Raw genomic sequence first — 23,854 nt, 5'->3', positions numbered from 1 at the left:
ACTACAACTTTTGTATGTTTTATTTTCTTCTGCTTTTCAAGATAGACTGGCATGAAAGTATTTCATTTGCCACAACTGCACAAGATAAAGGAAAAAAGGACATAAATGTAAACCTAAAGGTGCATTCCTATTCATACCCTGCCCTCCTCCCTCCAACATTATCTGCCATTATGGCTTTTCCGTCTTTCTCTCCGAATATGTTTCCCAACATGTGCACTAATAAAACAGTTAATACATAATGGAAAAAATACATGAGAGTTTACTATTAATAAACCTGTGTTACCAGCTGGGTCATATTATTTCATATAGATTAGTGTATATAAACATTTACACATACACTTGATTTGAAAAATTCACACCTATGAGTTGTAATTAGTGGTCCCTAAGTGAAGTGAATTTAACTGTGGTAAAATTATGAAGTAGGGTTTGATTTTCTGAAGGCAACCTGTTCTCACATCTCAGATGTTGCAGCTTTCTTTAAGTGTTTAATGCACCTACAAGGAAATATTTCAAAAACAGCATGTTCTCAATTGAATTACAATATAATAACTTATATCAAATATTTTTTGCAACCAGATTGTCTTATTGAAAGAAAACTACAAATGTGAAAACAAAAACATCCTGTTTGGACTGATGATATATCAAAGAAACGGCCCTGGTTTAAGCGCTTTTGTTTATAAGTTGTCAGTGTTATAAATGTTTTTAATCGTAATAAATACACTTCCAATACCAGTACATTTGTTAACAAGTCATGTCAAAAACAAAGAAAAACACAGCACTTTTCTCAACTGAACTGCAACTTTTCTTTGTGTTGTGAGTGGGAGATGTGTTACTAAAATAATGGCTATGTTGATGTATTGTACATTACCATGATCCTGTTGCCGCATCACATCCAGATCCAAACTCTCGTTCTCCTTATAGAACAGTCGAAAACGCTCAAAGGTGTGTGAGTACACTTTTGCTGCATCAAAGGCAAACTGCAGTGATTCCTAAGGGGAAAAACAAATCAGGCCCATACTTATACAGCACTGTAAAGACAAAGTACAATATCCAGAGATAGAAAACAAGCTAAAGTGAAAACCAACCTTGATGTTTTTGATGATGCTTTGAAGGTGGCCATCAGTCTCCATGATGAATTCCAAACTGGGGCCATCTTTAAATTTATTTTTCGGCATCTGAAAGTTTACAAACGCACATAAAAACACACACTCTATCACAGATTAATTCCAGCGTAAAATCTCATCATACTTTAATATTATTCACATATCAACAACATTAACATTTAACAGCTAAGTAACCCTCAATAGACACATTTGTTTTTACTACCTCAAACTCTTCAAACTGTGTCAGTGAATCAAAATCAAGAGCTGCCGTAAGAGTATTAACTGACATCACTGTCTTCTCAAATCGGTCAATGACCTCTGCAATAGTCTCCTGCAAAACAAGAAATACAGGGAAAAACGCACACATACACGTTCTGTTTAGGAGTATACTTTAGATAGGAATTTCATGGAAAATAAATAACTTAAAGTGTAACAGTTCATAACAATTTGGGAAACAGACCTGAAAGTTTTCCCCAGAGGGTTTGTAGGTCAAAGCATTTGTCTCCAGTATCAGCTCAGAGATGAACATAGGTTGGACGTGAGGAGCTTCTGACTCAACAGACTATAATAAAAACACACACACCAACCAAAAGAAACAAACTGAATACTGGACTGTGTCTGCTGGAAATGCTGGTGCTTGGCGGATACAGTTATTACAATGGTTTCACAGTGAAAGTACTGAAACAATGCCCTACCTTCCTCTCCATCTCTTGATCACCAGGGTCAGTGATGGCCTCAGAGTGCTGGTTCCAGCTCTGAATGATGGCATGGCTGGGCGTTCGGTGTACCTGCTCCTGGAGCACAGCCAGTAGTTTGGCCACTGCATTCACCAACAAGGAGTGCAAGGTGTTGACAACCAAATAGTCAACAAGACGGAAGAAGCTGGATAGGTGAGAGACAGAAGTGTTGGACGGGATTCATGTGTTAGACGTGTCTGATTAATGGCATCCAGACTTGTCAGACTTGTAGAGAAAGCACAGGTGATACTACTAACATTAACTATGGCTCTGTTGTATTTAACCCCAATCTTGCCTCATTATCCGAGCAGAATTCAGTCATCATTTATTTCATTATTGCACCTGTGTTTTCCAACTATAACATGTAAAAATGTCTTTCATTATATAGAAAAATGGGAGGGGGTATGTCTACAACTACACAAATAGAGAAAGAGACCTCAAGGCATGAAAGGGGAGCAAATTCAAGACAATTACTCACCAGATAAGGCGATTAGAGAGAAAAGCCTTGTCAATCTGCGCAATCATTTTCTTGGCCTTGTCATCCTCTGTGTTAAACAGAGTGTACTATCAAACATTTAACACTGTGGTCTATGGAAGTACATTGAAGTGTGTTCATATACACTGTATGTACACACCTCTTTTTTTAGGTTCGGATCGAGGTTCCAACCAGTAGTTGTGACAGGCACAAACTGTCACTTCCTTTACCAGGTCTTGAAACTTCTCCAAGTCATTCAAAATCTGACAATAATAAATAAATGAGGGCAATAAGTTTCTGAAGACGTATACAAATACATACAAAATGTATATATGTACCCATCAAACATCTGGATCAATTTTTGTATGAATGTACAAGTGCACCTCTTGTTGTTGTTTGAACAGAGTGTCCTGGAACTCCTGCAGCGTGTAAGTGTGTTTTTTCTCCATGCGAAACAAGCCGGTGTCACTGATTTGGTAACACATTTTCCTGATATCTAACAGTGCAGGACTCAGAGACTGTATGACATTTGCACATGTTAATAACAACAGAATTCCCATACTATTGCCATTAGTGTATGCTATTCCATATTCAAGCTCATTAAGACAGATTGAGACAAAATTTAGTCCTTGATTCACGTACCTTACTAACAATGAACAAACGGTTTCGGAGGGACTCCCTGGCCAAATGAATCTTCTTGGCCCGAACTTTGGCATGCCAAACGTAGAAAGGTTTCCACTTTTTGAAGAGGGCAAAGAAGGGGATGCGAATCACCTTGCAGTAGGAGTTGTACTCTTCTTCCCAACGCTCAAGGGTTGTAAAGTCAAACTCGTCTTCACATACAGATAGCACACCTTCATCGTTGATCGACAAAATGTCATCCTTACTGTACTCATAAATTTGAACTCTGGAGGGAGTATCCAGAAGTCCACGACTCTTAATGGAAAAGGGCCGTTTTGGGGGACTAGGGCTTGATACCACATCCTGGGACAAATGAAGAGTGGAGGAGCAGTTGAGACACACAAGTTAAGATGATTTTTCTTTTGTAAGTGCTAATTTAAAGGAAATTAATGATGATTTTTTGGCTTTAACAAAAGCTTTGTCAACCATTTGCATGATGAGCTTGATTTCCCAATACTATTTTAATAAATGCTACGTTTTTTATGTCTGTCACTGACCATTGTAGTGGATTGCAGCGGAGGTAGGTGGACAGGCAATTTTTCACGGCGCCTGTGTGGCTGCACTGTATGTTGAGGTGGAGGTGGCTGAATGCACCAGCCTGGAAAAAACATCCGCTCACGGGCTTTTAAGTGGTTGAGACTGGGTTGTTTGCATGTTACTCGTCTCTTCAGTACAGCCTACATCAAGGGGAAGAGAAGATCCATATCTATATACATTAATTACCTTAAGCCTGAGCCAAGGCTAACATAAAGGCCACAGTATGAGAAGTACTAAATTCTGTGTATAGTAGATGGTATTTCATATTGTCTGAGTTTGATCTTAGTTTGCAATGTTTTTACCTGTGGGTCTTTCACATGGACTGGAGGCCTTGGCAGGATGGTGGGGCTCTGTAGTTCAGGGAGCTTATGATGCTGCTCTGGGACTGTATGTAAGTGGAATTTTAAGTTTACTACTTTCATTTCATTAAATAGTTGACTTACCAATACTTGTTATAAAGTAGCTATATGACACTTAAGACTTAAGTAGCATATTTTTATAATACTTAAAAGGCCGTATATTAGCTGGGCCTACCTCTGGACTCATTTTCCCTGCATTGGCCCGGGTGGCCCGTCAGAGAGGCCCTCGGAGATGCAGCGGCCATGACATGTATCCTCACAGGCCCTAGGCAGCAGGACAGGGGAGGGGTAGTACTAGTAGTAGTACAGTGGTAACGTCTGCTAGAAGTAAAGTCAGTACTAAATAATTATTTAGCTACACAGTTAACTTTATCGGTAGCTTGTGTCAAAATTTGAGAACCTTTTTCTGACCACATTAAATTTTTTACATTTTTTTCTTCACATAGCGCTAGCTGCACAAAATACACACGAACATTTGTGTAAAAGGAGATTGTGGATGAGGTGGATATTAGCTAGCTAAGTTGGCCTATCTAACTAAACTGGTTACGCTGGTTAACCCAGTTTATCGTTGGTTAACGTTATTTCAAACGGTAACTTTAGCAGACTTTTACAAGTTGTTTAATATGTGAGAACATTGTCTAATTGAATAAGCACTGTCTTTAAAAGGTATCCAAACATGCTTACCGTATCAACTATTCAGCTCCGAAATGTTTTTAATACAACTATAATGTTATAGCTTCATGAAACGATCTTTCATGCGCTGCAAGGGTTGCTGGCCTAGGGCAGAGGTTTACCGTTTCCTAGCAACAAAATTATCTCCCTGCATGCAACGCAACCAAACAAAGGCCTGTTGCAGGTTTTTTTGTTTCATACTGAGGTTTTTTTTTTTTTGCACCAAGACAGTTACAGTGACATGTCTCATAAGACACAAAGTATTTGATTCCAATAAACCCATATTCATATACATACATTAAAGACTACCATGTATTTTGAGGGTGTTTATTTTGTCATTAGAAAAAGGTTCATTTTACACATTACATAGAGGACATCTTTCCATCCTCACAAATACAAAGCACCAGAAAACCTTTGAAACAAAAAGTGAAACTTGCCTCTGCTATTTAATCACCAGAGCACTGACAACAGCATAACTGTCTTATGCCTTAGGTCAAAATGTTGATATCACCTTACCAAAATGAACAAAGTGCTCTTAACACGTGGCAACATTATTTGTCCTATAGCACAGTGATGAGTGACCATTATACAGTCTATGGATCAACCGTGGCTGTTTTCCTTCTCTGCGATGCCAGTATAGTCAGCTGTTAAAAAAATACAGATAAAAAAACTTCAGTCATCAATGAAAAATACTTATTTCTCCATGTAAAAGTCACACCATGTCACCACCTCCACACACAAAACACATAGTTACCTATACCTGTTGTGTAGCAGTAGTTGCCCTTTGTTCAGCTTGTGTCAGTCGTCTCTGGAGACGACTCGTCTTCTCTTGATACTCTGCAAGCTGCCTCTCATACTACACATACACACATATACCAATTAGTTAAATGAAGTCAGATAATGGGTAGTTTTCACTATCCATTATCATAGGCATACTTTTCTGGCTGTTGTTTATAGATGTGGACTTGGCATTAAAAACATGCAGAAACTGTCTGAGTCTTTATATTGTTAATTAGTATCACTCCTTTGCTTCTGGACTTGTTTCAGGTCACACATTCTCCGAAACTATAAATTAGCCCGAGAATCACAGATGTCATTCTCGTCACCCTTATCTCACCCCATTTGCAACTAAATATGTATTATTTCTCATATATATGGAGTACAAAATGTTGCATAGTATGAACGGCATACAGTCAACCTTTTCCCAACTTTCATGCTACTTGATGCCGCTTGGCACCTAATGCTAATATTGCAGGTTTCCAGTAAAAGACCTCCTGCTTCTTGCCTTTTTTTTACCTGCCACCGTTGGAGTTTTTACCTAACTCCAACGGTGGGCTGATATTTGCAGAGGCTCACATCAGCTGAATAGGCCTGAACCGCAAAGGGCAGCTCCTCCCATCAGGAAGAAGACAATGTCCTGCAGTGCAGGATGAACATCTTACATTTCCCCTTATAAGACCAGGTTTTGAAGATCTGTCACCATATCCTCTTAGTTAATTCTCCAGTACAAGAAATAAAGTGGTGTGTATCTGTTACACACCTCAGCAATGGTATGATGGTCAGTTTCAAGCTGGATCTCCAGCTCGTGTGAACGCTGCTTCTGCCGATTCAGCTCTGCCCTGAAAGAAACATTGAAAAAAAGAAGATAAGAGCCAAGCTGCCTCTCACAGAGACAAAAACATGTATAAAGCTTTATTTTCAAATGTGTCAGTATGTTCAATATTTCCAATACATCTCAGTGCAGTACAGCTGTCGCTAAAGGCAAAACAAGTTCAAGAGGTAAGGCAATTTTTGTTTCAACTGTCATCAGAATTTTTTTGGTGTTCCACCTTAGCTGTTGTGTAATCTTTGATCCAATGTTTGTGTTGATGTTTTATGAAAATAAAAAAAACAGTAAGGTATCAGTAGGATACAATAAAGACAGTTTGTGTGAGTACTGTATTAAATATTAATGAATATATTAAATTTTATTTAAAATAATCTCTTATTGGAGATAAGAACTTCTTTTGCCTGTCAGTTACTCACTAGTTTCCATTAGACTGGTTATCACTGTATGGTTCATTTTGCAGGTTTTAATTTAACCAGAAAATGTTTGCTCTTTTTCAGCACCACATTGCTTCACATTTATCTACACAAGAAAAATACCCAGTAAATCCACATTAAGAATTGTTGTTAGAGCGGGCAATTGTTTTCATTTATGTTCCCTATCTATTTTAAGATTCTCCGCTCATGTTTTGTATCTTTTTTTCCTTTCTTTAGTAATGTTAAATCTACCTTTAAAGACTCTTACTTGAGGCCTGTGATTTTAGTCTCAAAGGCCTGGACCAGGTTCTTGGCTTCTTCTTTCCAGCGCTGAGTACTTTTCTGCTGTGCTGTGAGGAGGCGTGTCAGATCAGCACTGGTGCTTCGGCTGCTCTCCTCCAGCTCCCTCACCCGTGCGTCAAGTCCCTGCTCCTTCAGACTGTACTCCTGCTCCACCTGTGACACCTGGAGGAGGGCAGCGGAGTGAGGAGGTCTGTGGACATAAGGTTGCCCTGCTGGTCCAAGATTCATTCAACTGGATAAAGAAGACTCGCATATCCAGCCTTCTGTGAACTAATAAAATTTAATTCTACATTACCAGTCAGTAACATCACTTTATGAAAGCATGACTTGTATGTGAACCATGTATTAACTTCTGCCAACTTTCACACCACCTTGAATGCAAGCATTTCTTCCACTAATGGGTCTTCTGCTGTTGATCAAAATGGTTGTCTGACAACACTTCAGAGCAGCAGGCTGAACAAATACATTTTTCTTACCCCACTGTCATTTGTGGCTTTAGAAGGAGTCTGAGAAAATAACACTGATGATGATGTCTCTCAGCTCTCAGAGACAACAAATTTATGACAGAAAAACTTGTATTGCAAACTGAAGAGTGGAGTTTTGAAAGATCTCAGCACTTCAAAGACAGGGGGTCTAACAAAAGATGATATTGAGTTGCATTATGAGAATTGTAAGATGCAGGGGTTCTGAAAGTTAACCCACACTTGGGGCTAAAAGTCAGGATATTTTGGCCTCTGCTGTGGAGTGGCTTTTTCAAATGTTCGACCACTTTGGTCCAGACTGAAAATATCTCAACAACTGTTTGTTGGATTTCGTACAGACAATCATGGTCCTCCAATAGTTGCTCTGAGTTTTAGTGAGTTGGATGGATTTCCATGAAGACATTTACAGTACCCAGAGTGTTCTCTTATCCTGTGAAATTTCATTTAACAGAAGGACATTGGGCTTTTTTGTGAGATGTCGAGAACTATTGGCTGGATTGCCAAGAAATTGGTCGTGATACATGCATGTTCCTCTCAGGATGACTTGTATTAACTTATCATCGAGTCATCGTCAGGTCAAAATTTGAACTTGTCCAATACTTTTGTTGATGACCAAATACCTGCAAAACTAATGTCATTGCCATCAGCCTGAACTGTCCTTTGTGTTTCTGCTTATTGGCAAAGAGCAGTGGGGGGCAAACCCTTGGATGAGACTCTGATTTGAGAAGATTTCAGAACTGATTGGTGATTACAGTGCACCGTGTGTCTGGCTCATGTTTGCTGTTTTGCGAATGATTATCACTTTTAATCCTCATTTTAATCTGTTTCTGAAAAGTCCCCAAAATTCATGGAAGAGCATGACAAAATCGCTGGAATAACCCTTTAGCAGATTATCTATCCTCTTCTCCCCTTGCATTTATTCCACAGCCTTCCTCCTATTCTATTCTTCTTTTTCATCATTCCAGTAAGAATGGCCTCATATACTTTCACTTGTTGCAGTGTCATTTCCTTCACTTTCTTCGTTTACTACCAAACTCCAACTTCACTCTTACTTCAACGTGTCTTTTCTAACTGTTCTTGTAGAGGGCACTGATTCTGTCACTCCTTTCTGTTTCTATAGTTACCTGTTGTTTGGCCTTCTTTTGGACCAGCAGCATGGCCTTTCGCAGCTCATCCATCTCCCTGCAGAGCTGCAAGTTCTCCTGTTGCAGGTGGAGTCGCTCCTCACTGACGCTAACACAGTCGTCCCGGACTGCAGTCAGAGAGCCCTGCAACCGCTGCACTTCCTCTTGGCACCGGGACAGCTCCTCACTGTAGCTGCAGATGGATAGATAGATCAAGGAGGAAAGAGGAGAAAAAGACAGAGACAAGGACAAAATGTTAATTTTCAAACCACCGTTATTATTGGCAGCAGATAGAGCCACATGGGCAACACTCCCTGCCATTCTGAGTGCTCTGGGATGTGAGAAGGAATGGAGTAAAGGTGGATAACCTAACTTCCAGCCTTTAATACTAAGTATTAACTATTGCACTCACTCCATGTCCATCTTTTTTAGTTTGTTCTGGGTGCTTTGCAGAGTGAGGCTCATGTCTTCCTTCATCCTCTCTGCATTCAGACACCTCTGATGAAGGGCATCAATCTTCCTGAACTCTGGCTCTGCCCTACCTTCTTTATACACCTAGGAGAAAAACACATCACGCAGCATTAAAAAGAATCAATAGTACCGCCTTAGCCCATTCATAAAACCATATCATCACACACTAAACTCTGGATCTAACTTCTTCTTCTGCTACTTTCATACATACCTTTTCCAGTTCCTCCTCTGCAGCTTTTCTCTCCCGCAAGGACCGTTCAATCTGAGACTCTTTATCTGCACACTCCTAGAGAGAGAGAGATAGAAAGACAGAACGAGGAGAGTCAGGGAGAAGCAGGTTTGGAGACAGAATGAAAAAGATGAGTAGACGGGTACAGACTAAAAAAGGATTTTGTATGATTTTGAGAGGTATTTGTCCTTCTTACCAGCTGCAGTGCAGACAGCTCCTCGGCCATACGGTGGATTTGAACGTTGCACTGCTTGCGCACATTTTCCACCTGTTAAAGATAAAGTCACAGCTCAAATATAGGCAATGACTGCAGGGATCTGGGGAGTGTAATTGCTTTTCATTTTTCTTTCAGTTAGATAGACAGTACCTTTTACTCGACAAAAAAAGAAGGCACTTGAGTTGGGGACTTAACTCTGAGTTGAAACATATGTGAGGAAAGTTATCCAAACACAGACTCTTGCTTTGACTGGGCAGCACATTCAGATTATTAAAATCACCTGAAAATTACAAGTCCACACCTGAGAGGCTGTGAGGATTTTTTAGTGTGGACCCTTTCGACCATGTTTTTAGGGATGAGGTATTCCAATGTGCCAAGCAAGCACTTATCTTTAATACTAAAGAATTTGGGAAATAGAAAAAGCAGACGAAATGGCAATAATGTGTAAAAAAGCAATTAATGCATGCGAAATGAAAAATTGAAGGTCAAGATGCAAATACACATCTAGCTGTAAATTTGTAATGTATTTACTGACCTGAATTTTCAAAGTTAATAAGTTTGATTTGCATTTTCAAGATACAGGGACAAAGGTCTTAGAGGAAACAGAAGAGAAATATTAATATAGCAATGTGATAGAGAAATCTCTGTATTCATAGTAGAGTATTGTCTGTAATCTGTAACTTATCGTAAAATAGCAGCCTTCAAACAAGTCATTTAACCTGAGCCACCCTGTACCAATTCACTCACACTACCTCATTAAACTGATTCATCTACAATATTTTATTTATAAAATGGTTTATTTAACAAATTGAATTTCCATATGTGTAACAAGTGATACTAGCTTGGTTCTGGTGGCCTTTGATTTTAAAATGCTGACTGTGTAATCACAATGTCCCTGGTTCAGGTCAGGAGTTTTATGATGCAACCTGAAACCTTCATTGTTTATATCCACGTCTGCTTCCTTGCATTTATCTTCTTCCTTACTTCTATGGGAGCATTTCCTCATTTCTTGGCACATTACCACCAACAATGATCCATTGATGGAATAGTGAAAAACGATTGTCTGGACTATGCATCACAACACCTGTGTTCATGTGCATTCTTGTGTGGGTGCACAACATCCAAACAAAAAACGGGGCCAACTCTTTAAAACATTGCTAAAACATGCTTCTAACAGTTAAAGCTCAACAGGGTATTTAAGTTCACACCTCTATTTTGGGAAACTCCACTCCTCATGCATAACTGTCTGAGTGGTACTTTAGTCTTCAGGTAAGTCTGAGGACAGTTTGGGGATTAATTCTTCATTACACGTGCTTATCTCAGCACTGAATGGCTTTAAATGAAGATGAAGGAGAGAGGAGATTAAGGTGGAAAAAAAACTACCTCACTTTGACTGCAATGTTTAACCTTAACCTCCAACTCCATAACAAAATTACCTCGAAGGTAAAAAAGCAAAGGCACGGCAAGGTCCATCATTTTCAAGAAAGTCTTACGCATCAACAGTTAATTATCTTCTGTTGAAGGCAAGACAGAGACTAAGATGGCAGCCAGCACTGCAGTCATACTAGGCTTCATTAACAGGATTAAACAGTTTAAGGGCTTGATGAAGAAGAACCATTAATAGAGCATTAATCACCATGTCGCTAACTGAGGTTAGGCAGGAGGAAAGAGCAGTGCCTTGCTTCTGGCTTAGTAGGTCATGTGTTAAAAAAATGCTAGGGCTTAAGAACTGGTACAGCTGGAGGTTGTGCTTCCAGGTGAGTCTAATTCAAAGGAGCTATTTATAAGTTTTGCTATTGCTACATAGCTAATGTTAGCATTAACAGCTGTTCACTTAGCAGTCTACAAGAAATGTTGCCAGTTCAGCATCAAACTTCATTTCTTTACTCACCAAGAGCTGTCTTTAGCTGTGGAAAGCAACCCTCTTGTTTTGCCTGTATTTGTATCTTCTTTTCCTCTCCTGAAATTAGCATGCTAACCAGCTAGCTCCAGTCTGGTCACCCTTTCTTGTTACTTTCCAATACCGAGTCACTGTAGTGTCCAATCTGCCTTGAAGCAGTAGTACTGCTCAGAGGACGTATTATAACCTCTTGTATTGTAAATGCAACAATGGCTGAAGCTCTTGGCAAGACTGTTTGCTGGCTATGTAACAATAGTAAAACTTGCAAATAGCCCCTTTAAATAAAAAAAATCTGTGGGTTCTTTTATTTTTATGAATATTTATTTCTTTAAGTAAGTATACAGAGTTGGTACACCATATCTGTAGGCCAGCGCTTAAAAAATGATGTGATACACATCATATAACACGGCTGTAGTTTAGTCCAGATGCTGTATCTATTGGGCTGAAAGATACATTTTTCTTCTTTTCTGACTTTTTTTTGTTCTGGTAAACGATGAAAAAAAATGATAATGGTGAATGATGGTACATTTGTGAGCTTAAAAGCAGATTTCAGTCAAACACACAAATAACATGGAGGGCATTTAGTGACCTGTGAAATATTTTGTTACTGATGACCAGAAAGATTTTAAAGCTTCCAGACAGCTATCATCCTGTCATGGAGTTTCAGTGTTAACTTCTGCAGAAACAGCAAACAGCAAACAGCCCACCAGTTCTTGCTCAGAGAGCCATGCAAAACTCCCCACCTCTTTTCTGGTGCGGACGGCAGCATCCTGGATCAACTGTTTGATGGCCTCCTTTGTCTTCTCTAACTCCTCTATCCTCTGTTTCTCTCTTAACAAGGCCTGAAGGGAGAGTGTAAAGACAGACGCAGATACACATTTCAGTGGGCAAAGTTCCATAGTGCTATAGGGATGTGGACATTTGTTAGAGGATAGAAGAGCTTAACAGACTGAGGGGAAGACTTGGTCAGTGAAAAAGACTGAAAAAAAGGAGGGAAGAGATAGACTAATAGAGGAAACAAAGACAGAGTGACTGTGATCACCTGGTCCTTCTGCAGAGCAGCCTCCTCAGCCACCTGAACACTCTCTCTGACTTTGGCCAGAGCCTCATACTTCTCTTCTTCTAGGGTGGTGCAACGTGCCTGGAGTTCTCCCAACTTCCTCTCCCACACAGTTTGTTCTCTGCGAAAGGAGTCTGCCTCCTGAGATGTAACCTTTAGCCTGGCAGTGGAGAAAAGGAGTGAGTACCAGCAGCAGGGGGAAAGACACAAAACTGAACCCCAGAACTCTTGTCTTATTGTTTGACCCAACTGCAATTTCAGTGTAGTTTGACAATGACAATAAACTTCTTGAATCTTGATGTAACATACCACAATTTCCCCAAAGATTCAAGCATAGACCTGCTCCGTAAGCTCAACTACTGTTAATGTTGTTGGCCTGTTGATATGTATTTTAAGTCACTTTGATAAACACAATGTTGTATGATCATATCTAGTTACCCACTTCGAAAACATGCAGAGTTTCTTCAAATTTCATGAATAATTTACACTATTTTCTCACTTAATTAGTCGCAAAATTACATATAAGAGTTCTATAGTGCTGCATGAATTGATTAAATAATCAAAATACTTGCAATAAAGGTCAGAAGAGTGGAAAGGTGCTTAAAGGTGAAGCAGCAGTTTAAATTGTGCTCACCTGGCCTCTAGCTGGCTCAAGGCCGCCTGGAGCTGTTGGAGGCGTCTGTCTGCTGCATCCTCTCGGCCCTTAGCCTCTGCCACATCCTCCTCCTAAATACATACACACATATGGCTGTCAAAGGACGGTTGCGAAAAACAAGGATTTTCATTGCAGGTCAATTAAATGGATTCATCACTTGTTTAAAAAATATGACAAAAGGTGGCTATGATAGCCCAAAGTGATGCCCAACAGCCAAAATAACTAAAACCCAGAATTGAAATATTGACTGACACATAGAATCAACTGCTGTTTCACTGTGTTTCGTCTTAAGTTTCCTGATCGAGTTCTAAACTACCTTCCCAAAGCCCCAGTAGGTTGTATTTTTTATTCGACACATTTTTTCCTTCCCTCACCCGTCTGTGCATCTGGTCCTGGACATTCTGCAACAATTTGGTCATCTCATCCACTTTGGCTGTTGCTGTCCTGAGTTCAGCCTTGGCTTGTCTACAGTGGGAGGAGAGAGAGAAAACAATAGTTCAAACATATACTGTGACAACATTGAAAACTGGTTGCCATTTTTAATTCATGGTCGCCTTATTTGGTTTATAGTCTCCTTATTAGGTCAGCTTAGTTACCTGAGCTGGCTGTGTAGCTCCTCCATCTCCGTGCTCTGCTCTGTTACCGTCTTCAGGAACTGCTGGTTAGTCTGTGTGTGGCAAGGAAGACAAGACTGCCATTTGTGTGGCATGACTTCAAATACAGACTTTGGACTTTATGTCACAACCAATGCTCCCTAAAACTTTTCCCTCAAAACGTTGTACACCCTTTTTTAGAACAAACCCTAAGGAACCTTTGTCAGTCATTCACTGCTACAAAGTCAATTGTTCCCACACACAGTCACTGAAGAGGCTGCTCGTATGAGAAGTCAGAGAGGGGAAAGCAAAAGGCTTGCCCTCTCATTAAAAATGCATCAGAGGGATATAGCGTTACTCGCTCCTAACACACTGTATTGTGTCCAAACTAAGCACCAGGCATATGTGTGTTTGTGTTCATGGGTTTTTACGTGAATAAATATATGCAAAATAGGCAGCGCGCCTTAATCTCAAAGTCAGGTTAACAGTTTCTCTAAATAGAGCCTAAACAGTTTAGTGCTTAAAGTATTTATCGTTGACTGTAGGAGAGAGAGAGAGAGAGAGAGAGAGAGAGAGAGAGAGAGAGAGACGAGTGTACAACAGCATGTGCTGGAAAAAGAAAAAACTAAGGTAGTTAGAGGATTACCAAGCCAGCTGACAGTCCATTCATTACACAACCAAGACAGTTCTGGCTGACTACCAGAGTGATTTAGAAACCAATTCACTTAGTTATAAGATTAATTATTGGAGCAGGGTTTAATTTGGAGAAGTGCACACCATTTCGATCCCATGGCTAATTAGGGGAGAATAACTTAACACACTTTTAATTAACCGTCACTTACCGATTCTAGTTTCTGATTGGCCACTTGTAGTTTGTGTGAGTGCTGCTGGAACTGAACAAGCTGATCCTGTGACAGAAAAAAGGGGACATTCAATAAAACTTAACAGCTCGTAATTACCTCATGTTTATATCAAGCATTAACTGAGGACAAACTGCTCTAATTAAACCCATTTCTATAATAATGGCTCCATCTAGTGGTGAAATGCTGATGTCCTAATAATGTGCCGCCTCTGCATGTTAATGTGGGAACGCTGAACCTTGAGCTGCTGTCGCTGAGCATCGTGGATCTGTCCTTCAGAGATGGTTTTCTGGTAGACCTGCTGGATGCGGTCCAGCTCCTGGGCTGCCGTCTGCCACAGCTCCATGGCCTGCACCCGCTCCTAAACACACACACACACATACAGTACAAAATGTACACACACACTCTTTCACACACTCAGAAGCATTTATGCATGCTAAAGAAATTGCTGCTTTCTTCCCAGGAGTTAGATGAGGAGGAGAAGAAGAACACCAAACACCTCTGTGCACTCAGTAAAGACAGACACTGGAAGTGTGGAAAACAGCTTGAGGAATAACGCCCTCTAACCAGTTTCAAAATTGTGCTATTTTCAGGTTGTATCTTGTTGGCAAGACACTAAATCCAAAAATCATCTGGGTTTTATTCAGAGTCATGAGAGTGTGCAAAAATGGCAACTTCATTATAAGGGCAGTGCTGTGTCGAGCCCCTGGGACCAGCTGTTGTTGCTACTGTTGTCAATTAAAAGCTCCAATTTGTTAGCTAACCACTCAGTAAACCATTATGTCTTGTTTTTTGTTGCTTCAAATGTAAAACACACAAGATACAATGTGTAGATATAACAGTTTAAAAGCAGCTTTGACAAAGCTAGAGAGGCTGTTTCCCCTGGCTCACTACTGAATTCACAGAGATCGAAATCATATTGATCCTCTAATCTAACTCCCAGTAACGCCAAATGTTCACAGCATCCAGCTGCATCAAATTCAGTTTACTATCATAGAGGATAAAGAAAAGCATCAAATCCTCACACTGAAAAGCTTCAGGCAGAGAATGTTGATGCAGATCAATTTTCTGTTGATCAGTCTATCAATTAATCAACTAATCGTTGCAGCTCTAAAAATATTATGTATAAGCCACGATCTAATTTCATACTTGTATGACTGACAACAGGAACAGAAAAATATGTAAATAATAACAACTATATTGTGAACACAGCTGTATTAAAACACAGTATACATTAAGTGATCTGAGGGACCAGGAGGGGACTGAACGGAGACTTAACTGGCCATCTTCCTCCCTCCCTTGTTTGCTTTTCTTCTCGCTTTGTTTCACTAACTACACAGACAAAAGCACTAACGTAGGCTGTGTACTATATGTGTGAAGACATCTTAAAAAAAATTAGAGCAGCTCACATTTTTGGCAAATATAAACCTGCAGTGTAAAGATAGTGGAGTGTGAAAAAGAGCCAAATGTGAGCAGCTCCAGACGCGGACCCAGAGGACACACACAGAGGCTAGAATGGCAGCGGATCAACTCCAGCGGCCGTGACCGAGCCAGAACGCAACGTAACCAGATGGTGTGTACATTGGCCGTAAGACAACAAACAAGCATATTATCTTCATTATTTTATTATGCACTATGACAAATAATATGCACATTATAAACACATAATTGTAATAGTGGACTTAATCTACAAAGATATGGACGTCAAATATGGACACAGTGCAGACCTGTTCAGACAGCTGGACCTGCTCTTGGAGTTTTTTGATGACTCCTTCCTCCTCCAGTGCGCTGCCCTCCACTCCTGAAGCCACCGGCAGAGCATGCAGCTGCTTCTCGACAGACTCCCTCAGCTCCGCATGCAGCCTGGAAGAGACGAGGCTTGATCATGAGGGTTGACATTGAAGATTTTAATTTGCAGATAGTTTTTTATTTTAAATTAAACACCTCAACCTCGATTACTGTCTATCCAGCATTTCATTTGGCTGTAATGTAAATGGTCTAGGAGCCTTGATTACCAACAAAGAACTAATTACCAACCAAACTAACACACTTCTCACTGTGACCTTATCTAAGCTCTAAACAATTAGTCGCTCAATGTATAAAAAAAAACTATGTAATATCTGATATTCTCTTATAACATCTCTCATTGATTAATGTTGATTAATGTGATACATCTTCACTATCTTTCATGCTGTTGTGTACTAAGGGCTGCAGTGTCACAGCCATAGACACCAACAGACTGAACAAGATCAGAAAAGCCGGCTCACAATTCTGGACTCCAATTCATCCGCTCACTATCTGAATTATCACCTGCACTTTGGTACTCATAATTCTGCATGGGTCATGCCGTCTGGCACATCATGTATCAAACACTTTAACACTGCACAGGCACTTTACTGCTGTACACAATCCAACAATCATTTCTACATATATAAAGACACACATACACACCATATATCATCTCTGTTTATATTCTCACTGTAAATACATTCCATTTTATTCATTTTTATTTTTTTAATATATTTTATTATTATTATTCGTCTGTTTCATTTTATCTTATTTTTCTTACTTCTATGGGTATTTTTTGTTTATCTTGAATGTAACACTGTAATGTAAAAAGTGCTATCTTATCTACTGTGTAACCACTCATCCTATGTTGAGAACAGTAGAATTTTCCTACCTTTCGTTCTCCTTGACAACCCTCTCCAACTTCACTTTGACATCTGTCATCTGCATCTGTTTATTTTAAAGAACAGAACATTGTTTGTTATTGATTAGTTTAGACAGCCTGGAAGATTTTAGGGTGCCTTCAGTCAAATTTAAGCACAGATTTGCCCATTTAAAAAGTTACACATGACTAAAAAATAAAAAGAATCAGTGTTCTCAAGATCAAGTGATATTCATTACACAGCTGTCTTTTAATCTTCGACTTTCTGCTATTCAATTTAGAATTTTTCAAGAGCTTAGACTTAAGCAATCCCATTTCTTCTTCTGCTTATATCTACAGTGTGTTTGTAATATTTCAGTAGATAAAGTTAAGTTATTTCATGTTTGTGAATTTGAGCATCATTTTATATCACTGTCAGAAACGAATTTAATTGCCCCAGTGTTTTTCACCTGGTATCTCTGCAGTTGCTCCGTCATTTCATCCATATGCCGATCATACTCTGCTATCAGAGGAGCCATTATACTGTAACACAGATGAAATACGTCACAAGTATTTTCTCTCAGGTGCATACATATGAACAAAAGGTTGTTTTTCCAGTAACTCGGACTTCAACGAGAATATGTTCATTGTCATTCATAAAAAGGCTTTTGTCGTGCCTGACCTTCTGTCTGAGATCCAGGGTGCAGGAGACTCAGCCCGCCTTGCCTCCTCAACCTGATCGACATAACAGTTAGCGGTTAGCATAATAGGATGTCCAGTTGTAGTACATTATACCAAATACCTTTGTTTCCTTCATTACCAAAACAAAATACAGATGGAAAGGTTACAGAGAACAAAGCTTTCATTCATTTAAATTCCCATATATGTACATACAAATTTCCTGGCTAAAAACATTAACACAAAACACTTACTGAGCATACCTAATAATGAGCCTAAATCATTTTAGTTAAGCTAAATCTTTGCCAGTTTAGAGGTTTATGATGATTCCTTTTTACCTGAGATGATGTGGATTGAGTGTGGTGTCCATATTGATACTGGCTGAGAGCTGAATTTAACCTGTGGACTAATAACAAAAATATAAGTAGATAAGCCTACACACTACATTATTCAGAGTTGTCAAGTTTTCAGTTTCCACACTAAAATATGCATTTTTGAAAATGCAACTTTTCACAAATAAGGTAACACTTTGAAATTGTAGCATTCTCCATTTAGGTGTAGTTAAAGAACAAAAAGACAAGTAGAAACATCTTGGCCATATTGTGTCTTTGCCAGTGTAGCCTAAATTTAAATTAGACATTAGTCTTATTCAGAACTTGAGTGACAGGAACATTATGTAAGAAAGAAGTCAGGTGTCAGGGAGACCTATCAACCTACTGGTGCTATCCTCCCTGGTCTGCCCTTACCTTGATCACGCAAAAACTCAACTTCTGCATCCATGCTGAGGGTGTGGTCCAAACAGAAGCAAAACAATTTACGTCGGCAAGTTGAAAACGATCACCAGGAACTATAGATGCAGCTACAATTTGTTCGCCAGTACTTTCGTGGCTATTTTCAAGGTAACGTTTGAGTGCGGGAGTTTAAACCCCGTCTACTTTAAGTACATGACTTGAGACGTTACAAAGCTTCTAAAAACATATATCAGTGTGTATCGTGTGTTCCCGTAGTTACCTGCTGCAGCTAGCGTTAGCTGGTGCAGCTAATCAATCTCAGCTAAGTTTAGCTAACAAAACCTTTGATAAGTTGAACAAATGGCTGATTTGCAACACAACATAATATTTTCAGAGGGAACTGACTCTTCTGACTTATATAAATGTATTAGAAGCCAGGCGGTAATTTGAAATAGAAATACATGATTGGGTTTTTTGTTGTAATCCTCCGTTCCGCCGTCCGTTTAAAAGTAAACAAAACACAACCAATGACAATGAAGATGTGTTCCCTTAAAGTTGTTCCGTTTGTACATCAGGGTGGAATAAAGGTTCCGCTTTGCTACAGGAAGCAGCAGTCCGGTTTCTTGGAAGTTAACCAAGCTTTTAGTTTCAGTGCGAGTAACGTTATCATATATGACATTTTGGAAAGTGGAAAGAGATTATGTTTGCACCACAGCTATTTTGTCTGTTTAGTTAGAAAGTAACAAACGTATTTGTATAAAATTTGCTGGCTACCTGGCGGTCAACTACTAACAAAATTGGATTTTAGTGTTGAGAACGATTCTGCTGGAAAACAACGTCTTCTGGGTAATTTGCTTATTTGTCCAGACATCAAATCACATCTACTCTGAAACCACAACCAGCACATCAAGTAAATTCACTTTGATGGTTCCAAGCTTCTTCTGTCAGGAAGTCAATTTTACTATCTAGTAAGTTATTGAGTAACAGAACTGTACTTGACATTTGATAGCGAACTGCTTAAAGAGCCGAACAGTAAGTGGATTAGGGCATGACAAGCTCAGCGCGGGACAGTTGAGAGTATTTTATTCAGTGAGTCTTGGGAGCCTTTAACAACATGGGGGTAGCTCGTGGACTACAGTGTATGACACTATTCCACATCCTGCTGTGCTGTGCATCTCTGTAAGTTTGTAATGTATTGCTGTACTGTGTCACTTTGGTCACACAGCCAATTCATCCTAAATTAATATTTCTTTCAGTCCTCATACAGTAATGGAGTTTGCTATCCAGCACACCTGGGATAGCAATCCTGTGAATCATGATCCTATCAGGATCGTTTTCTCTCCTGGACAAGGAGGGCTGAAGATGGAGGTCTTTGGTCCCTTCTTCAATGACCCAGCAGCTCCTGCAGGGCCCCCAAGTCAGCCTTTTCCTGGACTCTGGGATTATGAAGGTAGGTAAGACGACAGTTAGAGATGCTGTTTGTATGGTATAGTGCTAAACAGCTTTCCAGATATGCAAATCCTGTTTATATAGACAAGGGTGTTAACAGGTTAAATGACAAATGCACGAATGTCTGTGAATAAAGTATGATCTTCACATTAGTGAAAATCACATTAGTTAACTGAATAACTAAAAGCACATTTTAAAGAAAGCATTTAAAAAATCACTAATTTAATTGACATAGAAAGTGTTTTTTAATAACTAATAACATTTTTACCAAAAGGTATTAATAGTATCACTTAAATGTGAATTTAATAAATTACTTTATAACTTATTTTATTTGGGAAATGTGGTTATTAGGTTTTTCTTGTTTTACTTCAACGCCATTTTCAATTTGCACAAAGACTGGAAACAAGTGGAAAACAGCTAGCCTAACTGTCCAAAAGTTAAAAAAAGAAATCCCCCTAGCAGCATCTCTAAAGCTCACACATTACCACATTATACCATGTTAGTTTAAGCTGACATATCAGAACAACAACTTTCAGTTCCCCCCTTTGTTTTCAGTCTTTATACTAAGCTGAGCTAACCGTCTTAAAGCTCCAGCTTCATATTGAACAACAGATATAAGTGTGGCATCAGTCTGCTCACCCAATGCAAACTCTTGGCAAGAAAGGAAAATTAGTATATTTCCCAAAATGTAGAACTATTCCTTTAACAGATTATAATTGTACATTAAAGGTGTATAATTATTCCAGTGATACACTCCAGTATCCTTAGTGTTGATTCAATCTGAACTTTATAAACTTCACAAAGGTCACATTTATGGCCTATTGTATTTGACTGTATGATGTTGAACTGTTGTTACGTCTATGGTTCCCACCCCCCAAATAGTTGTACTTATCATAACCATGTAATTTCAGCCATGATTTAGTGATGTAGTCTGTATGTTGCAATTTTAGGATGCTCTACAAGCAGAGATAAGATTATGAATATATTCCAATGAGGTTTGAGAGACTAGGGACTACCTCTGTTTGTGAGGCCATAATAGTAATTGCATTATCATCATTATGGTGACACAGCAATTAAACATTGTAATGAGGTTGAGTTATAACAATCCCATCTAATTGACCTTAAGTAAGTTCGATTCCTGGTTAATGAGCCCCACATATTTGGCCTCATTAATGTTAGTTATTAGATTGGGAACCAACCCCATTATAATCTAGGTAGATAATGAGCACACTACAAGGTTAGCGGCTGAGCTGGTCCTCATATCTTATTTGAAAATTTATGTATCTCTTACTTTTCCATGATATATTCTTAAATTGTAACTTAAAATAAATGACTCAAATGATTTAATTTTTTTTCCCTGAATAGGTGTTGATGAGGTTAATAACACCTTTTAAGAATTAATGTAAGATTAAAGGTCTTATCTTTATTTTATTTTATTCATCTCCTCAGTTGTTGAGTCCTTCTTCCTTGACAGTACTACAGAAAATTACCTGGAAGTGGAGCTTTGTCCGTAAGTATAGCGCTCAGCTGTTGTACTGTCCATATGTGTGGCTATCTTTTTATAGACAGTCATAGTACAACAATGAGACATCTTTGTTTTTATTTTAGACATGGACAACACCTGATATTATTGCTGTCAGGAGTCGGTCAAGCATTTATGGTAGGGACCCATCAAAGGATTTATTGAGGGGCTTTTTTGTATTAGGTGATAAGTATTTCTTACTATACTCCTTATGTCTTTCTCTAGCAACAACTGCCCATGGTGTTTAATGCCACAATCAGAGGGGACAGGTGGATGGGTGAGGCTCTCCTCCCCTGGTCGTACTTCCCTCCCAATGTTAACAAGATGAACTCCTACGCCATCCATGGCTCAGGGGAGAAGCGTACATATGAGGCTCTCTACCCTATTCCCAAGGCAGAGATAGTGGAAGGCCAGAAACCTAACTTGTGAGTATGCTGATGCCTATCCGCACAGTTATTCGAGGTCATAGAAGTTATATACATAAGACATTAGTCATAGCAAAACATTGCTTTGTTGTTGAAGGGAAGTGGCAGCAATTACTGCACTCAGAAAAGTGGGGGACTTGTAAGAGAGAAATGTAGGTCAAAATCAAAACAGCAGAGGTTGCGATATCTTGACTTTTAGTCCCTAGTATGCGTTATAACACTGGATCCTATATTTTCCATAGTGCAACTTCATAGTATCTTTCATTAGACTTACTTGTAAGTAGGGCTGGGTATTGCCACTGATTTCCAGATCCAGTTCAATTCCAATTCACAAGGTCCTGATTTCGATGAGATTTCCAAGTCGATTTGATTTAATTCGATATCGATTCAGTAGAAGACATTACACAAGTGTTTTCACAGGCTGAGTAGTACTTCTTGTGATGGGTAAACTAATCTTATGTATAGATGCATATGTGGATTGTATGCATCCTATATTAAATTCTTTCTCTGTCTCATAGCCACCGCCTGGAGTACTTCAAAGATTTCCGCCTGCAAAGCATCATGGGAGAAGACTGGGTCCAGCTAGAGTCTGATCTGTGGAGAGGAAAACCCTGAGCTTTTCAAATTCACTCCCTTTTCCCTCTTGCTGTCTCTCTCTTGCACGCACAGACATGCAAACACCTCTGTGGCAGGGCCCTAGTACAAACACTCATTGCCAGGGAACAAAGGGCAATCAATCTTTATTAGTTAATGATGTCAAACGATATGACAAGAAATATGTTATCAGCTTGTCAGAGCACATTAGCCTTCACACACATTCATGCGAGCACACAGACACACACATCACAAGCTATTGCACGTCACCAAATATTGCCTCGGGAGAGTGTGACCTAGAGCGGTTAGAGTGTGGATGGTGGCAAGGACTGCTCACTTTGACCTTCAGCTCCTGTGTAGCTTGTGCTTTTCACTTCTTTTTTTTTTTTTTTCTCGCTATTTTAGTGACATAAACACAGCAGACTCTTGTGATTCTTTTCCCTGTTAAGGGACACACACACATAATCATACACACCATTATAGTGAAAAATATGTTCTTTGGTGACACATGCTTGAGCTTTTGAATTAACGTTGTACTGTAATTAAGTCATTTCTCAATCATTCCACTACCTTCATTGATTTCCTTTTACAATTAAATATGTTGTCAAGTGTATAGTTCTTTTTGGCTGGACTGGCCACAGGCCAGCGCTGCATCTGTGAATGTCTGTGACTGAGTGAGTGAGTGAAGAAGTTACACCATTGGTCAGCGTGTGTTGAAGTGTCTTTTCCTTTAGGCTGTTGCACACAAATTATTTGAGAAGAACAGTTTCTATTACGTCAGAAGACATTTACAGAAAATCCACAACAGTTTTCAGCTGTCATATTTCCACAAATAGTGACTGGGGCCTTTATTCACCACAGCTGCAGGTAATACTTTATCTGAGGCAGGCTTGTGTTACAGGCAGGTCTTTATTTATAATTTCCTCCGTTTGATATGTATGGTTGGTCATACCGGTATTTTAGTGTGATGCATTGTTTTGATCCACTCTCGTTTGCCCTGTTAAATTTACTGTTAAAGATAAGTAAATGTTTTGGCACGCCTGGCAGAGTAACGCTATCCATGGTACTGAAAGGGGGGTTAAATTCTGGCATGTTAAATTAGCATATTACCCTGTGTTTTGTTGTGTATGAAAGGAATGAACAAAACATGCAGTTGGACTGAGAAAGAAATTCTGCTAGGAGGGGCTAGGAGTGGGGGGGTATTAATTTTTTTTCAGCAATCAACCTACCTGCATGTCTTTGGACTGTGGGAGGACCCGGAGGAAACCCATGCAGGCACGAGGAGAACATGCAAACTCCACACAGAAAGACTCCGGCCAGGCAGTTGG

The 23,854-nt window shown here is 39.4% G+C and overlaps 3 protein-coding genes across 6 annotated transcripts in view; 1 reads left to right on the top strand and 2 right to left on the bottom strand.

The window, feature by feature from the left end:
• dnah6 (dynein axonemal heavy chain 6) overlaps window positions 1–4,137 on the bottom strand; it is a 54,234-nt gene extending 50,097 nt beyond the window's left edge. Inside the window, exons 1-11 of the mRNA XM_022739909.1 lie at window positions 4,068–4,137; window positions 3,836–3,918; window positions 2,958–3,299; window positions 2,699–2,833; window positions 2,476–2,578; window positions 2,319–2,385; window positions 1,799–1,985; window positions 1,564–1,665; window positions 1,327–1,434; window positions 1,086–1,175; window positions 869–989 (exon numbers count right to left, since the gene is read on the bottom strand). Of these exons, the coding sequence (XP_022595630.1) occupies window positions 869–989; window positions 1,086–1,175; window positions 1,327–1,434; window positions 1,564–1,665; window positions 1,799–1,985; window positions 2,319–2,385; window positions 2,476–2,578; window positions 2,699–2,833; window positions 2,958–3,299; window positions 3,836–3,918; window positions 4,068–4,137 (1,408 nt within the window). The remainder of the gene's footprint in view (window positions 1–868; window positions 990–1,085; window positions 1,176–1,326; window positions 1,435–1,563; window positions 1,666–1,798; window positions 1,986–2,318; window positions 2,386–2,475; window positions 2,579–2,698; window positions 2,834–2,957; window positions 3,300–3,835; window positions 3,919–4,067) is intronic.
• Window positions 4,138–4,884: 747 nt separating this feature from the next.
• sclt1 (sodium channel and clathrin linker 1) lies at window positions 4,885–18,628 on the bottom strand. 2 transcript variants are annotated; one of them, XM_022740074.1, is made up of 21 exons: window positions 18,552–18,628; window positions 18,144–18,211; window positions 17,810–17,862; window positions 17,598–17,670; window positions 17,161–17,216; window positions 16,208–16,343; window positions 14,719–14,841; window positions 14,463–14,528; window positions 13,624–13,694; window positions 13,402–13,492; window positions 13,007–13,098; window positions 12,355–12,532; window positions 12,056–12,154; window positions 9,392–9,463; window positions 9,178–9,252; window positions 8,908–9,050; window positions 8,496–8,688; window positions 6,855–7,051; window positions 6,105–6,183; window positions 5,325–5,420; window positions 4,885–5,208 (listed from the first exon to the last, which is right to left on the bottom strand). In XM_022740074.1, the coding sequence occupies exons 1-21, from the start codon at window positions 18,583–18,585 to the stop codon at window positions 5,158–5,160; spliced, it is 2,046 nt and encodes a 681-aa protein (XP_022595795.1). In that variant the 5' UTR covers window positions 18,586–18,628; the 3' UTR covers window positions 4,885–5,157. The 2 variants fall into 2 exon arrangements, with proteins under 2 accessions (XP_022595795.1, XP_022595797.1); XM_022740076.1 differs by lacking the exons at window positions 17,598–17,670; window positions 18,144–18,211; window positions 18,552–18,628 and having other exon boundaries at window positions 17,810–17,854.
• Window positions 18,617–23,139, top strand: cunh4orf33 (chromosome unknown C4orf33 homolog). 3 transcript variants are annotated; one of them, XM_022740079.1, is made up of 6 exons: window positions 18,617–18,704; window positions 19,793–19,986; window positions 21,435–21,495; window positions 21,594–21,645; window positions 21,733–21,932; window positions 22,451–23,139. In XM_022740079.1, exons 2-6 carry the CDS (start codon window positions 19,806–19,808, stop codon window positions 22,545–22,547), a joined length of 591 nt encoding a protein of 196 aa, XP_022595800.1. In that variant the 5' UTR covers window positions 18,617–18,704; window positions 19,793–19,805; the 3' UTR covers window positions 22,548–23,139. The 3 variants fall into 3 exon arrangements, with proteins under 3 accessions (XP_022595800.1, XP_022595799.1, XP_022595798.1); XM_022740078.1 differs by lacking the exon at window positions 18,617–18,704 and adding an exon at window positions 19,134–19,382; XM_022740077.1 differs by lacking the exon at window positions 18,617–18,704 and adding an exon at window positions 19,134–19,715.
• The last annotated feature ends 715 nt before the right edge of the window (window positions 23,140–23,854 follow it).

Source organism: Seriola dumerili, unplaced genomic scaffold (genome assembly GCF_002260705.1).
Source record: "Seriola dumerili isolate Sdu_G_001 unplaced genomic scaffold, Sdu_1.0 BDQW01000050.1, whole genome shotgun sequence".
Lineage (NCBI taxonomy): Eukaryota > Metazoa > Chordata > Actinopteri > Carangiformes > Carangidae > Seriola > Seriola dumerili.
This window is presented reverse-complemented; position numbering and strand designations above follow the sequence as displayed.

Excerpts from the sequence above, each read along its gene's own strand:
- sclt1 (XM_022740074.1), bottom strand. The coding sequence starts at position 18,585 with ATGGATGCAGAAGTTGAGTTTTTGCGTGATCAAG. Across the intron at positions 17,217-17,597 it reads AGCAACTGCAGAGATACCAG|ATGCAGATGACAGATGTCAA; the intron begins GTGAAAAACACT and ends TAAAATAAACAG. Across the intron at positions 8,689-8,907 it reads CTAAAAAAGATGGACATGGA|CTACAGTGAGGAGCTGTCCC; the intron begins GTGAGTGCAATA and ends ATCCATCTGCAG.
- cunh4orf33 (XM_022740077.1), top strand. The coding sequence starts at position 19,651 with ATGGGGGTAGCTCGTGGACTACAGTGTATGACACTATTCCACATCCTG. Across the intron at positions 19,987-21,434 it reads TGGACTCTGGGATTATGAAG|TTGTTGAGTCCTTCTTCCTT; the intron begins GTAGGTAAGACG and ends TCATCTCCTCAG. Across the intron at positions 21,933-22,450 it reads GAAGGCCAGAAACCTAACTT|CCACCGCCTGGAGTACTTCA; the intron begins GTGAGTATGCTG and ends TCTGTCTCATAG.